We start from the raw sequence: 15,595 nt of genomic DNA on the forward strand, positions 1-15,595 counted from the left end.
TTTCCCCTGATTTTTAACTTGAAGGCGTAAACGTAAGCGTTGGCTGCTGTGGACCGCTACAGAGTTTTGATCTAAGATATCACAAAAAAAATGGAGAAGAAAAAAACAGCTGAGAATATCAGAATTTTAACTCGTCGGTTTATTGGAAACAAACATCACCGTTTAACTTGCACATTCACAACTCTGTATATAGGCAAAGGTGTCTCTCTCATTTAGTGACTGCTTTATGATAAAATAAAACTATTTAAATGACATAGTGACGGTCGCATTTGTCACTTCTATCATATGGTTATTAATTATATAGTCTACGCCTCTTTTTGACAGAAAATACCCCACTTGTGGTTGGACTGCGTGAAGCTCGAACATCCCGTCAGTTAAGATACTGGGAATATTTTCCCCTTTTACCCCGGAATCTCGCGATGCTTCACGCTGAGAGACGCACAGCGGCTCTTGCATGCTGGAGGCTAGCGAGCCTGCTACATAACATCAACTTTAACCTTATAAACCTTCATGTGGAATATCTCAAACACTATCAGACTTGGCTTTTGATAAACAGGATTCAAAGTCACCATGAGTATTCTTGCTAAAATAGCAGAGATTGAAAATGAGGTAAGGTTTTGATAGTTATCCGGGCAGCCTAGTTAGACACGTTGAAGCTAACTGCTAGCGGACAGGGCTAACACATATTAGCCTGCTTCCTCAGCCCGGCCTTCTGCTACACTGACAGATTATAGCGTGTTTTACAAACGTAAAATAAAATATTACCTGACGTTGTCATTTTATTTGTAAAGGAATTATCAGGGGTTTCATTGAAATTGAATGAGCTCTATTTTCCCCATACTAAGCCAGGAATATAGATGCTGCTAGTGTAAAACTTGTAAAACAAAAAAATCAATTAATCAACCGCATGGCAGTTTTTTGAAAATTATTTTTTTTTCTCCACATTTGGTTGTTTCTCCGAAGACAAAACTGTAAATTAGCTTTCAGTGTCAGCTGTTGGCGCTATTTTAAGTCGTGTATGAATTTGTTACATCCTTGAATTAGTTCTCATTTTTTATGCAAAAGGTCACATTGGTCTTTCTAATATTACATGTTTTACCTGTGCTTTTGATACTATCTTAATGCTATATATATTTAGATTTCTGAATGTGTTATCATGCTATGTTGATTGTCACCCAACTGAATGAAAATGGGATATTTGGTGTTGTGGCTGTAGTAACATTAACAGGCTACAGATGGTCCCTGCCTCCTCCAGTACCAACACAATGGGCCTATAATTGAAACAACCTCATTAAAATGCTTTGAGTTTTCAAGTACAAACGTGTTTTTGGGGGTAGTATTGCTAAATACAAGCCTTATATTAATGCATAATAATTATGTCTTTATTAGAACAATACTGTTATTCTGGTGAGTTGTTAACTTCTCATGCAAGATAACACGTAAACCTGCGCGTTGGTCTTCTTTAGATGGCCAGGACGCAGAAGAACAAGGCCACGGCTCACCACTTGGGTCTGCTCAAAGCACGTCTGGCCAAGCTGCGCAGGGAGCTGATCACGCCGAAAGGAGGTGGCGGTGGTGCTGCAGGAGAAGGTGTGGACCACCGTTTGGACTGCATGCTTCCAACTAAGCAGTCATTTGTGTCGTTAAAGCATCACATGTAATTATTTCCAATGTTCGTCGTCTTAGGTTTTGATGTTGCGAAAACTGGTGATGCACGTATCGGCTTTGTGGGTTTCCCGTCAGTGGGAAAGTCCACGCTGCTCAGTAACCTCGCAGGTGTGTATTCTGAGGTCGCCGCCTATGAATTCACCACTCTGACAACTGTGCCTGGGGTCGTTCGCTACAAAGGTGCCAAAATTCAGGTAGACAAGGGTGGTTTTTATACCCAGCACAAACAAAAATGGCTATGTGGTTGCTTTATTTTTATTGGTTGTTTCTTGTTAGCTTCTGGATCTTCCAGGAATTATCGAGGGAGCTAAAGATGGCAAGGGTAGAGGCCGGCAGGTTATTGCAGGTGATGAGCAAAAATCGAACAGAATTAATATTGATTTGCTCCGTATTCTATCTGCTACAGAAGCAACGACATCCATTCATGCTCACTTTCATCTTTCCCTGCCTCTTTTGTGCCAGTGGCTCGAACTTGCAACCTAATCTTGATCGTGCTCGACGTGTTGAAACCACTTGGACACAAGAAACTGATAGAACACGAACTGGAAGGCTTTGGCATCCGGCTGAACAAAGAGCCCCCCAACATTGGCTTTAAAAAGAAAGACAAAGGAGGCATCAACTTCACCGCCACGGTTGGTCTCACGTTGTGTTATTACTCACTGATGTTGCCACTGATTAAACTGGGCATTGTTTGATATTGAAAGCAATCACTCTATAATTTAGTTTATTAAAGCTCTCTGTAATTTTAAGGTCTATTTTTCTTACTCCTTCTCCTGTATCAATCCCTTTCTGAGGGCACACTCTGTTTCCCACTGCAGCAATATTAATGAGCATCTCTTCAGCTCTCTTTTGAGGGACAGATGGCCCGGCCCAGTTTACAGCTGTAGCCCTGAGCAGCAGTGAAACTGCAAGAATGAAGAGGGAAATGGGGAAAATGCAGCAATTTTTGGATTGAATTCTGCTGTAATATCTCATTCTTGCAGCCACTTTAACTGTCTCCATGATTCCCAGAACAACAAATACAGAACCCGATCTAAGCATGACACCTCTCGGCCTTGTAGTGGGACCGGCTAAAATATGGAAAGCTGTAAAGGCTCCCAAGTATTACTGGTTTTGTATTTAAGATGTTTTATGGTTTGCAGAAACCCTTTTTGTCACATTACCTTGTCTGTCAAACACTCCAGTGCTGCCGCCTGCTGGTCATGCTTAGAATGGCACTGTGTCTTTTTCTCCTCTCTTTAAAGAGGTTGTATTTGCCACCCCTCGACTATACAGGAGACAAATTTATGTTAGTTTACCTAGTTCATTCTTTTGCTTCTTCTGCCCCCCCAAGTGTGCCCAGACCGAGCTGGACGGTGACACGGTGAAGAGTATCCTGGCAGAGTACAAGATCCACAACGCGGACGTGACTCTGCGTAGCGATGTCACAGCTGATGACCTCATTGATGTAGTAGAGGGAAATCGGTAAGCTGCTGAAGTGCCAAAATGGGCCCTGTTTAGTCCGTCCCAGCGGGTGTGGCCTGTTGAAATCCTTTTTCCCCATTTAAATTCCATTTTTTTCCCAATGCAGATAAATTTAAAAATGCTGCTCACGTATGAGATCGCGTTCTAGCCAGACCGGTTTGTCACATGCACTGATGATGTATTGCATGTAACACACATATATTACCTCCACTCAATGTCAAATGTGAAACTGTCGCAAATGCCGTAACTCTGGGGCGAATTTCTCGGATCTGGCGTCACGGCGGAGGATCTCAGCGGTCTGTGCAAAGCAACAGACATGCGACAAGCGGCCACTGCAGCTGAGGCTGCGGAGGGTGGCTCTCCTGTCAGAGCAGGAAAAAAATAATGCAATTAAAATGCACTCCAGTGTCAGAATTTAATACATAAACTGGGCAAAGAGTTTTGTCTTTTTTTTCAGCATTTGTCTTTCAAAAAAAACAGCAAAATGCTCGACGAAAGTAAAGAAAATGGCAACGAGGTTCTGGTTCTGGTTTAGAGACACAGAATGGACTCGATTTTAGAAGCGCATTTGTTTTAAACCTGGCACTAAGAGGCGGGAATGCTAAGCGGGAATCTTGCCGGGCAGCGATCAGAGTGCAGCACTGCAGCACAGACGGCAAAAAGCATTTCATCAGCGCGACTTTGTGACAAGTTATTTTGTTTCTTGAACAGAAGGCAGGTCTGTAAATGCACCTCTGATGTTTCTGCCCTAATGGCTGATCATGCAGCTGCTCACTGTCACTGTCACCACAGGGTCTACATCCCGTGCATCTACGTGCTGAACAAAATTGATCAGATTTCCATCGAGGAGCTCGACATCATCTACAAGGTGCCGCACTGCGTACCCATTTCAGCTCACCACCGCTGGAACTTCGACGACCTGCTGGAGAAGATTTGGGACTACCTGAGGCTTGTGCGCATGTAAGTCGCCTCTAGAGGTGCAGTTGAACGGTGCGTTTTCACCATTCTGACACGTGACACGTTGGTTTGCAGCTACACTAAACCCAAAGGCCAGCTGCCTGATTACACCTCTCCGGTCGTGCTCCCTGACGAGAAGACTGCTGTGGAGGATTTCTGCTTGAAAATTCACAAAAATCTCATCAAAGAATTCAAGTAGTGAGTAAACGACTGCTTTTTTTCCACTTTTGGGATGCACGTTTGATGAAAGCCAGCACGTTGTTATGCAATTATTTGTCTTATTCAGCTGTCAATAACGGTTTAAGACGTAATGGAGACAAATTCTCCACCTAGAGAAGATTCTGAGGTGAACTTTGTGATAAGATGGCAGCTGATCAGAGGGGTGGGGCTGAGCTCTGAATGTAGTATTCCTGTATTTCCTTTATGGATTTAGTAATCCAAAAGAAAAAGATCACTCAGTCACAGAGTTGTCATCATATACATTTGCACACACACACACACACACACACACATCCTTACCATAACCCTGACCAACCCCCTAACACAAACCTATGTCTTAACCTTCGTACTGTCCTTTGATGCCGTGACAAAGAGACAAAATGTCCTCACTTCCCAAAAATGTCTTCAATTTGCTAGTAGGAGTATGATGGTAATCAGTATGTATCAAGTACAAGAGCACACACACTCCTGTCTGCACGAGAACTCTCATTAACATAATGTGTGTCCCAGCCCCCCAAACTAACCTCTTCACCAGTACAACTAGGTGCCCAGCCTCAACCCCATTTTAACCTGCAGCCTTAAACCGCCCTGGAAGGTTGTCCCCACAAATGTCCAGCCAAAATGTCCTCACTTTACAGAGGAAATGCTTATTTTGCTCCGTGTGTAAGAACACGCAAAAATAAGATGATCAAATGTCAGCCGCTGGCCAAGTCTAGTCGTGGATTTTAGGAAGATATAATGAAAAGCAACTTAATTGCAGCAGCAGCTTTTCTCCCTGTAGATGTCAGTTTGTGGCGAAATCATTTGTCTTTATTCCTCACGACAAGTCGTTTTATTTCCGTTGAGTTGGGTGCCATGATTAGTGGTCTTCGGATGGCTTGAAACGACACAGCCACTTTAATCACCGCGCTCACCTGCTTTATGGCAAGGATTCAGATGTGGGATGATGTGTAGCGCCACCATCTCCAAATGGCCGCAGCCAGATCATCAATCAGCCCGTATGCTAATGCCACTGAGCGTCACCCCTCCTCCAGGGAACGGACGGGTCAAACGGTGGCGGGCGTGATCAGAAAGCCTGAAGGCTGTCATTGCACCCTGTAGGTTACTTTTGCAGTTGCACTCAGACGGAATAATTGTGCGTTTCTGTGTAATTGAGGCATCGGCCGCCGCCGTTTTTTTTCTGGCGGGAAATAAAATTAATGGTGATTTTACAACTCCTTCTTTTTTTAGCGCTCTGGTCTGGGGCTCGTCTGTTAAACACAACCCGCAGAAAGTGGGCAAGGACCACGTGATGGAGGACGAAGACGTTATCCAGCTGGTGAAGAAGTGAAGCGGCGTCCTGACCGCGTGGCCTCTGCTTCGCTGTCCTCTCTCTAGTGAAGCACATCCATTAAAACATGCGACGCCTGGTTAACCTCCACACCATGAATAGTTCATATTGAATATCGCTTGGTCTGTACAATAAAAACACATGAAAGGATCTTGTCGTCGTGCCTGTTTGCCGCCTTTCTCCCCAAACGTGGGTCCCTTTTTCCCTCCGTATAAATCAGGGTAATAGAGTCCGCTACGTGTGGTCTAGCGCTGAAGCGTCACAGACGTGTTGCATCACCGAGCCCCCCCCCACCTCATCTCCATCATGGCTAACATGGTCTCCGTCAGACACGCCGCACAGTTACTGCAGCCATTACAGTCCCAGCAACAGAGGAGGCTCATCTGAAGGGCCCGTCCAGCCCGGTGATTTATGTGACATTGATGATGAAGGCAGTTACTCAGGCAGGCGGGGCCGCCCCCCCCCCACCAGACCCTCCCTCTGCTAGGGACGACCACTCAGGTTAATCAGTTCATTCACTCAGCCGCAGTCTGGGGACATCATAAGCCAGCTGTTCACGACTAACAAGACTCCACAGAGCAAAATAAAATAAAGAGCATTTCATCAGAGCGCTTGTGCGGGCCGGTCTGGTCTAATGTCGTTACGCTGCAGCGGCTGGCGGCCATTTTTGTCTGAACACATGACACAAACGGCGCCAGTGTGATAGAAACTGAGCAGAACAGTCATGCATACATGCTCCTGAAGGCTGAGGTCTTACTAATGTGCTGCAAAGATACTGCAGACCTTCATTACCAGCGTTAAATTAATTCCGACGGCATTTGGCTCGTGCAAACTTTTCAACTTTTCCTTCATCCACAGCCCCGTTCGGTGTTATGTTGGGTCCTTTGTCTTGTGTGTTTTAACGGGAATTCTGACGCAACAGGCTTCCAAACGGACACAAAGATGGAGTGCAACACTCATCACAGCCTGGATGCAGTTGTGTGATTTGGGTATCGGTCCCGAGTCGATGCAGAAAGGACTTTTTAAGGAAAAGCTGCAGTGGTCGATGCTGCATGTCCGACAGCAGCCGGATCAGCCCTCCTCAGACACCCCCCTCCGCTCAGACCCTGTAAATTATAGCAGCACTTTAGCTAATGAAAGAGTTGAAGACCAGGCACTAATAAAAGCCATTAAGTGAATAAAGCACTTCCCCCTCTAACAAAATTAAAGAATCTACCCATTTGGAGAGGGAGGACTCTATATTAATATTTATGAAATGCGGATCCAGGGGGCCCCCCCTCACAAACTCCCCAACCCACGTCCAATCCTAGCCTGACCAAGTCCTCCTTGTCAGTGCACCTATCCCAAGTGAACATTGCCAACCCCTCCTAGCTTGAAGGAGGGGCAGGAGATGGGGACTTGAAGGGTGCTGGGGACGCAGTCAGGACAGTCTGCCTCCAGTAGACCAAGCTAGAAGACCACCAAGACGCAGCCGAGAGCGCCGACTCGCCTCAGTCCAGCCAACACCAAGGATGGATCCAGAAGGAGAAGGTGGGTTTATGGAGAGACCAGAGGTGAAGAAGATATTCCACTAAAGGCAACAACACCAGGTTGTGGGTAAATCCAGCGTAAGTTCAGATTTGTGTTCGTAGAGTCGTAAGACTTGGTCGAGTTGGTCACCGCGACCGTCAGTCCAAAGACTATTTCAACAACCTTTTTTTTTTTTTTTTCATTTTTGTACTTCTAAGGACAATTTCTCTGTAATATTTTAGCCAGGTTGACAGTAAATTCTAGGCTTTTGTTTCATTTTGGAGTCAAACGGTAAGTTGTCATGTATTACAACCATCCATGTCCAGAAACCATCCCCATCGGCCACATTTCACCCCTTCAACATGTTCAAAACACCTCTGTCCATTTCCACCCAAAACACTCCCATTTTCATACCATTTGGTCCAACAAAGGCTGGGTTTCTCTTTGGGGCGCGTACCGTGGGGCTAATTTCATCACACAAAGTGGTTCAGTTGCCAGATCTCTAACTCGATTATGGCACCAAAGCTCTCTGATTTCAATAAGATGTCCCAGGGGAACTGGACGGGATGCGAGGTAACGAGATTGGCCGACCTCTGGGAGAAGCAGCTCTCTTAGCGTGATGGCATCAGGACTCCGACACTGCGCTCAGTGACCGCTAACAAAGTTAAGGCTAAAATGTCAAGAAGGGTTGCGTCTTTGGCTCTGATTGAAAGTAATTCTGGAGTCCACTGGCTTCTTTGGCCACACAACTTCGATTATAGTCGGTGACTCGAGTATCAGTCACTGGAATCTCAACGATTTCCGACTCTATTTCCTGTGATTAGCTGCTCTAGTAACAGCGTCTTAACCCGGTCGTGCTTGCTGTAAATCCGAGCGACTTTTCACATCCGAATGTCTTGTTTCTAAATTGGTGGTAGAATTTCGTAGAATTTTCCTGCCTTGCATAGCCAAGTGGGACGAGGCGTACTGGTGGGTGGGGTTTGTCGCAGTTTGTGCGCAGCCCCTCTTTCCGCAGTGGGTGTGACCAATGACTAATCTTTTTTTATTCTGCAGATGTTCTCATCTGCAACATTTCTCTTCTAACGGTAAACCGGTGTTGCGTCGTGGGTTTAATTTAGGAACAACATCAGGTGCTTGGGTCTCCACCCTCGCGCCTTTCGATTCGAGGACAGATACGACCCGGGATCGAAGTTCAAGAACAAGAAATTCTCTCGACTGAAAGTCCTTCGAGAGGTTTTGAGATTTTATTCCCGCCAACAGAAATAGCCAAAGGAACAGATAAAGGGTGGGGGATGGGGTCAATGGTTGGTTTTGCCCAGGACCCCATTGTGCTTGATCTAACCATGCAGTGCATCGTGTGTCCATGGTTGTGCCAAGCACCTTGGAGGCTTGTGAGCGCTTTCCTCTGCCATTGTTGGACCCCTAAACTACTTTAAATCTCCAACACCCTTTGCCGGTTTTAGAACTACTGATACATATTTTTAGATATACATTTGATGACCAGGAATTCTGGATAAAATGAAGGTTTTACAAATGGGATAAACTGAAATATATGTCCAAATTGATGCTAATAAATACGATGTAAAGACCCCGTGTGTTTTAATGGAGGCTTTCCTTTAGGCTGGATGCAGGCAGAAGGTCATCTTCTACAACCTGCTTGGTTTGGCAGATTTGTGAACAATCAATTACTGTAAGTGCTCTGTTGCTTTAACTCGGGGCCAATAATTTCAGCCAATGGAGGTCAATCTTTTAGGACGAGTCACTGGGCTGCAAATCAACCCGCAGAGACACACAGACACCAAGTTAATGGTCTTGAAATGACAATAAAATATGTTTTTACATCGACCTGTGTTGTCCTGTAACTCTAATAACAGTTTAGACATTTACCCAATAAATGCAACAGGTTTAAAAAAAGACTCCTCTGTTCTTTATATATATATATATCTTCTTCATATGGATATGTTGTACATGGAGAAAAATAAAGGGTTCTTTATAAACTGGCACTGCGACAAGCAGGAAGTTAAAATGATGGATATTCAGTCTTGTTTCACCATTTAATGGTGTGATGTAATTCAAGGGCGGTAGATGCCACCTCCAACACAGCCCTATTTATGATCCCAAAGCTAAAGAAGAAAAATCAATTATTTTCACAGCTGACATTTTGACATGTGGTTGTTACTTACTTATTAAAATCCTTGCAAATTTTATGCAAGTAAGACATTTATTTAAAGTACAAAATGGCCCTGATACTCCAGCAGACTTTAGGAGATCGTGCAAATGTCAAATGCATCACTGACAACAGTGACCCAGCCAGAATATTGTCGATTCAAAAGTGAAGTATCAGCCCGAAAATAGTGTTGAGAATTTTGTGTTTTGGCCTGTAGCTCCGCCCACCACCGATCTACCAATCACGGAGTCAGAAATGTTTCGACATCCGGGTTGCCAGTTACCAGACCACTGAGTTGCGAACGTTTCGGATCGCCAATTTCTGTCAGTATTAACCCTAAAATGGCTTTATTGTAATTCACAAAAACATCGATTTTGGACGGATAGAGGAGATGACTGAAAGTGGAGAATTTGAAGACTCGACAAGAGAAGTTGATCATTTTCACCTGGACAGGTAAGATTCACCTACGTTTGGCTAACTTCATTCTAATTAATGTAGGCATGGAGCTTGCAAATATCCTCAACAATCGAATAACTTATTTATGATCGTTGACTCTAGCGCACCACGTGAATCACTTACTTGACTAGGAAATTAATTAAGATATAAAAAAAGGCGAGTCGCTTGCTAGCATTAGCAACACATTATCAGAGCCCTACTCTCTGGCATAATGCTATGACACGGTCGAATAATTTCTAACATTCCAACATATAATGGCGGTAGGAAACGTAATTGAGGAAGTACATCATTAAAATGTAGCGGTTCTTGATGGATCCGGTAACATAACTGGCAACCTGTACTCTTAGGGAAGGCGGAGGGATACCACGCGCCACAGTATTTTGATTGTGGTTGTACTACCATCATTCACCACAAACTCACAGACTTCTTTAAATACAACGATAACCTAGAACAGGGCCGTCAGAACCCAGACCTTCAGGGCTGCAACTCTCTCCTGGGTTCCCACGGAAAGCTCTTTTCTGCCTGGGAGGACAGAAAACCCAGCTGGATTGCAGCCCTGGAGGACTAGTTTCCAATTCCCCTGACTGAGAATATTTATTTAGGTGTATGTGTAGGGTGGATTTTCTTTAATGAGTTGCCAAAAAAATAATAAATTTGAATAAAGCTCGATTTCTGCAAACTAAACTTTTGGATGTACCAGAGTTCACATTTGTGTGAAACTGTCAGTTTATGCTGCAGATGATGGATTGAACAGTTGTTTTTAGTGCGCTATGCTAGCAAGCCTGCAGGCAGTCCGTCTTTGACCTTACAACCAGACCGGCGCTATAGGATTTCCAGATAATCCCATTAGACAGGACTATAGCGTCTGCTTGGCACATCATCGATGCTAATCACCCCTCGCTACTTCCAAACAAGGTCGAGTCCAGTTTTGCAATCAACGAGTGAACACTGCGGGTTACAAGACAATCCGTTTATTTCATTGGTTTGGGATTTGGAATTACAATCACACAAGTCTTCCGTTCATAGATGTTGGTTTATATCACACATTAGTCAAACTGACAGCAGAGAAAAGAAACATCAGGCCTGCTGGCTCCTCAGATGCTCCTCACCACCCAAACACGTTTCCTTTCTTTAACACTTTATATTTTAACCAGAAAACACTTCAGTTGTTCAGGTAATTACAAGATATTTGTGCCAGACTGAGGCTGGAAACAGTGTTATTTAGCCACTTGTGTTATGAAACAGCCCTTTTTACATTCATAACACACCATGCAACAAAATCCGAAGTATTGAGGATGAGTTCAGAAGATGAATTCCTGCAGAGAGCATTTATCTCTACGCAGGGCGAACATCCAGAGCCAGTACCATTGAGGATGGTTTCCAGTTTTTGTGTGAGATAATAGCAAAAGGTAGAAAACAAACTCCCATAGTGCAATAGTTAGTAACGTTTCGCTGTTGTAAACACCAAGATCAGAACTTGAGCTGAAAACCAACGTTTTATTTGAGTGAAATGGATTAGGATGATTAGCGTGATTCTCTGAAAAGAGTGCTGGTATATAAAATGAGCGCTGCAAGTCAAAACGAACAGGAGTGGATGTGTGGAGTTAGCTGCTGTTGTCAGACACCACAACTGGTTTATTTTCAGAACGCTCTCAATCTGGAACAAACACAATCAGGCAAACGGCGTCTCAACTCCGGTCGAATCCAAACTACTTCTTCCTAAAACAGAAGCGAGTTTTCATGCAGAAATCTGGAGATACATCTTTTACAGTCCATCTGTTCCCTGATGACAACTCACTCGTGACACAAGCAATTATGCTCCATTATTGAGTGGACTTCAATTCCTCATCAGACACTGTGGGGAATAAAAATGTCAATGCTGCTCATTTTCAACCAGTGTACAAGGAACCCGATGAAATGGCTTCTGAGTTCCATAACAACAAAACATTTACAGGGTAGAGTGCTTTGGCAAAAATGTTTCTGCGATCATTTTGGCTCGATTGGACCCAAAATATGAGCAAAAGAGGCAAAAAGAACGTGGCGGCATGACCTGCATTAGCAACATGACAGTCAGAATTTCTGTTTCCAGTAATTCTGTAACCAGTGTCTTCGCTTGTCTTTTTTTTTTAAACCTCATGAATGACAAACTGTACCATCTAATGTAGGCAGCAACTTCATCTCGCTACACAATGTACCAAAAGGTTGGCCGGACGGTTTAAATAGGGCGTAAGTGCCAATGCTAACGCGACCACAGATACTCCCAGCGGTGGCGACCTCACGCGTAGATCTGTCCTGAACCACCTGTGTGAGAGTTTTCCCCACTCAGGCGCTCCTGACTGGACTGGCGGTTGCCGTCACTGGATTTGATGACGCCAGCGTAGTCATGGATCCCCACCTCAAGGTTCTTGGCCCTCAGGGCAGCGTTATGCAGCTTCTCCAGAAAATCCGGCATGCCTGGCAAAAGACGAATAACAATTCCAACATGCACTTGGAAAATTAAAATTAAACGGCCAGGAAAAAATATTCTACCATCACAGTTTGTGAAATAATTGTCTTTTAGTGTTGGGCTTTGGCGAGACGGAAATATGTGAATGAATGCGGAGTTGTAACGGACAAAACGCTCACCGCTCGACACCATCCAGCTCACGCAGTAGCGAGGAAAGACCGTCTGAGGATTGTCACTGTACGTCAGCAGGTAATCAAATCCATTCTATAAATGCAAGCGCAGATTAAAACTGGTGAGGCGAAAGCGAGTGATAATAAGGCAGGTAGCAAAACAGCTTACAAACCTCATCGAATGATTTGTGAGGGCGGATGACCATCTTTGATTGGTACGAATGGACCCTTACGAACTCCTGAGTCTCGGGGACTCTGGGGTGCTGCACAGCTCTAAAAAGGGACCATTCAAACTGTTACTTCATGGTTTGGGATTTATGAAAGGTCACGTTTGTTCTCAAACTGGTCCAACTTTACCTGGACACCAGGATCATCAGGTTGTTGTCGACATCAACATCATAGCGTCGAACATAAACATAGTCTCTGGAGTACATGGGATACTGTGAGCGGAGATTACATAGGATTAGAATGCAGCTGACATTCCAGAACAAACACTAATTCAATAAGGCAAAACCAGTGTCCCCATATACAACAAACAGAAAAGTATCCTTTGTACAAATATTGCATAAACTAGACTTCTCTCTTAAACTAGCAGTGTAGAAACTTACAGGAAAGTGTGTGGCCCAGTGCACAATCTCAGAGCCTGTGTTCGGATCTCTGTCCACCACTTCAAGCTTAATAACCAGAGCATCCCATTTTTTCCTGTACTCTGTATCCAACTGGGGGAAAGGGAAAGAGATAAATTAAGGCTAAGTATAGCTTAATATAGTATAGTGTGTCCCAGACATACCAAAACTGCTGTGATTACGCAATACCAAGAGATAACAATACAACACAAGGGAGAAAAACGGAGGAGAGAAGCTACTAGACAGTCAAAATATCTCAGTTATTATATTTTACTAATATAAATGTCCTAGAGTTCTTAAGTCTTATGCGTAAAGAGGATGCAAAATAAATATATGTTCATAGCAGCACAATGACTCCTGAAAAACTACCTGTACATTGAAGAACTGCCGTGGGGTAACGTCATCATATGAGCCCAGCACTGCGAGTAAAATGAAAATGGGAGGTCACGTTAATATTACCAAAATCAAGGCACAGGTCAAATTAAAGTTATCTGAGCAACAGGCATGTTTTGTTCATGGGGCTGCTCGTACGTGACACTTGTCTGCTGACCTCTGTATTCATAAAGGTGGCTGTCGGGTATTGGGCGCCTCCAAACTTTAAAGTCCCTCTTCTCCATCACAACTTCCCAGCCTGGTTCGAGCTGTCCTGTTATTTTCCCTGAAGATGCATCTAGGTTTTTGACAGCCCCGAGAGCCTTCAGTTCCAGCCCACACCTTCAAAAGTGATAGAAGAACAGGTTGGACGTTACAATGCGTTTAGCACAGCCACCTCCATAAATCCTGAAAATATAGAGGCACGACCCAAACACGGCAACGTGCATATCTGCAGAGAGACAGCAAACCTGTGGATCTCCTCATCTGGAATCCTTTCCTTGTCCCAAACGAAGATAGCAGCCATGGCCGCGAAGAGTTTACCAGTGGGGGCATGCTTGCTCTGCAATCTGCGCCATATGCTGTTGACCAAGGCCCGTCTGGTCCTTTCGGAGTACAGGTTGGAGTAAAGTTCGCCGATCTGCCACGTACGCCGGAGCCTTTGTCCGGTCACAAAGCTGCAGTGGTCCGCGAATATGGAGAGTAAGCCCTTCCTCTTTAAGCCAGATTTTGCAGCCTGACTGGCGTCGACACTTGCTCCTTGGAACCAGACTGAGAGCAGGCCAATGGTTCTGCTCAGCCACGGCATCTTCTCAGCCTTTTCGCCTCCATCCTTCACAGTCCATCTGATCGATCTGTTGCGCTGATGTCTTGCAGTATTTGCACCAATCTCGCAGATCGGACGGCGAAGCACCGAGTGAAACATGGCAGCTCTGACCGTGACAAGTTTCCAAAGGTTAGTTAGAGGAAAAAGCCCAACCTTTGACAAAAAGCGAAGGATTTTTGGGGTGAAACCTTTGTAGGATTTCACAACACACGCTCTTTAAGCAAACTACAACGCAGAATTTTGTTTAACATTGTACTCTGGCTAAAATGCTGGTTACTAAAGGACATATGCGCACGCGTGTTAGCATTAAGGTAAGCTAACACGGTTTGTGGTTACAAAGATTAACAGCGAGCTGGATTTAAGAAAAAAAATCAAAACTGTTAATTAATGCCGCATTTAATTTTAAACTATGTATAATGCACTTTTTATTGTCTAATTACTCAACTGCACACCTTATCTTGTCAACCTCGCGTTAGCCAGATTATCGAACTGAATTTGACCTCCTCTTCCTTCCAACTCTCACACGCCCACTCGGAAGTCCCGCCTCAGATGATGGTGTCGTGGATTCCAATTGGCCGGACGGCGGAAACGCGAAACGGTGATTGGTTGTTTCGGGTGTCCGTCTGAACTTTGGCTGCTAAATAACAAGCATGTACGTCTGTTGCCAACTTTCCACTATTGTCTTCCAAAACGTCGCTACAGCCGTTAGATGGCGTCCTCGTCCAATTTGCAAAATTTCTTTTGCACAATTACGTTATTGTACTAGCGAGAGGAACAATGACGTGGGAAAAACACAGTGAGCAAAAAACACCCTAAACGTGCTTTGAAATGCAAATAAATGTATACATTGATTCTGTTTTGCCAATGTAATAGGTCAACTTATTTAATGCTTCATTAAAAAAAAAATCCACATTAATTAACATATCTGTAATAAAGTATCTTGCTTTGAATGAAAGCTAATTTGACCGTTTACTAAAAGATTAAATGTCAGGTTGAGAGGAGCGGCGGTTGTGCGCAGAGTGCGTCTATGCAATTGGGGCTGCAGCCTGGTCGTCTTTGAGCGCTTTGGAACGTGGAGGACCTCACGACAGCACCCTTGAAGACACTATCAGCCTCCAACACCTGAAAAAGTGTCTAGGTTGGCAACGCTGTCATTATAAAGGGTACCGGGCTAGAGCTTCTTCTTCTCCTGTGAACAGGATGGTTGAATTAGAGATGTGTGGCGCCCTCTACTGTTCAGGACTATGTACAGTCGTGAAAAAGATTTATCGATCCTTTGATTTTTGTTCCCTCAAAAACATATGAGCATCTGTGGTACAATAAGCCATCAAATTTACAAGCCGTAGTTTAAATTAAAGTTACACAACACTTGACTCGCCACATGC

At 44.2% G+C, this 15,595-nt stretch overlaps 2 protein-coding genes across 2 annotated transcripts; one reads left to right on the forward strand and one right to left on the reverse strand.

Annotated features, from left to right (window-relative positions):
• The first annotated feature begins 410 nt into the window (after window positions 1-410).
• On the forward strand, window positions 411-5,788 carry drg1 (developmentally regulated GTP binding protein 1). The gene is made up of 9 exons (XM_057018303.1): window positions 411-609; window positions 1,467-1,590; window positions 1,687-1,862; window positions 1,945-2,014; window positions 2,131-2,300; window positions 3,002-3,132; window positions 3,925-4,092; window positions 4,165-4,287; window positions 5,539-5,788. Exons 1-9 carry the CDS (start codon window positions 571-573, stop codon window positions 5,636-5,638), a joined length of 1,101 nt encoding a protein of 366 aa, XP_056874283.1. The 5' UTR covers window positions 411-570; the 3' UTR covers window positions 5,639-5,788.
• A 4,937-nt stretch (window positions 5,789-10,725) lies between these two features.
• stard7 (StAR-related lipid transfer (START) domain containing 7) lies at window positions 10,726-15,109 on the reverse strand. The gene is made up of 9 exons (XM_057018300.1): window positions 14,663-15,109; window positions 13,855-14,316; window positions 13,563-13,726; window positions 13,382-13,431; window positions 12,995-13,105; window positions 12,744-12,826; window positions 12,560-12,659; window positions 12,396-12,480; window positions 10,726-12,224 (listed from the first exon to the last, which is right to left on the reverse strand). Exons 2-9 carry the CDS (start codon window positions 14,307-14,309, stop codon window positions 12,046-12,048), a joined length of 1,227 nt encoding a protein of 408 aa, XP_056874280.1. The 5' UTR covers window positions 14,310-14,316; window positions 14,663-15,109; the 3' UTR covers window positions 10,726-12,045.
• Window positions 15,110-15,595: the final 486 nt, after the last annotated feature.

Source organism: Takifugu flavidus, chromosome 20, assembly GCF_003711565.1.
Source record: "Takifugu flavidus isolate HTHZ2018 chromosome 20, ASM371156v2, whole genome shotgun sequence".
Classification (NCBI taxonomy): domain Eukaryota; kingdom Metazoa; phylum Chordata; class Actinopteri; order Tetraodontiformes; family Tetraodontidae; genus Takifugu; species Takifugu flavidus.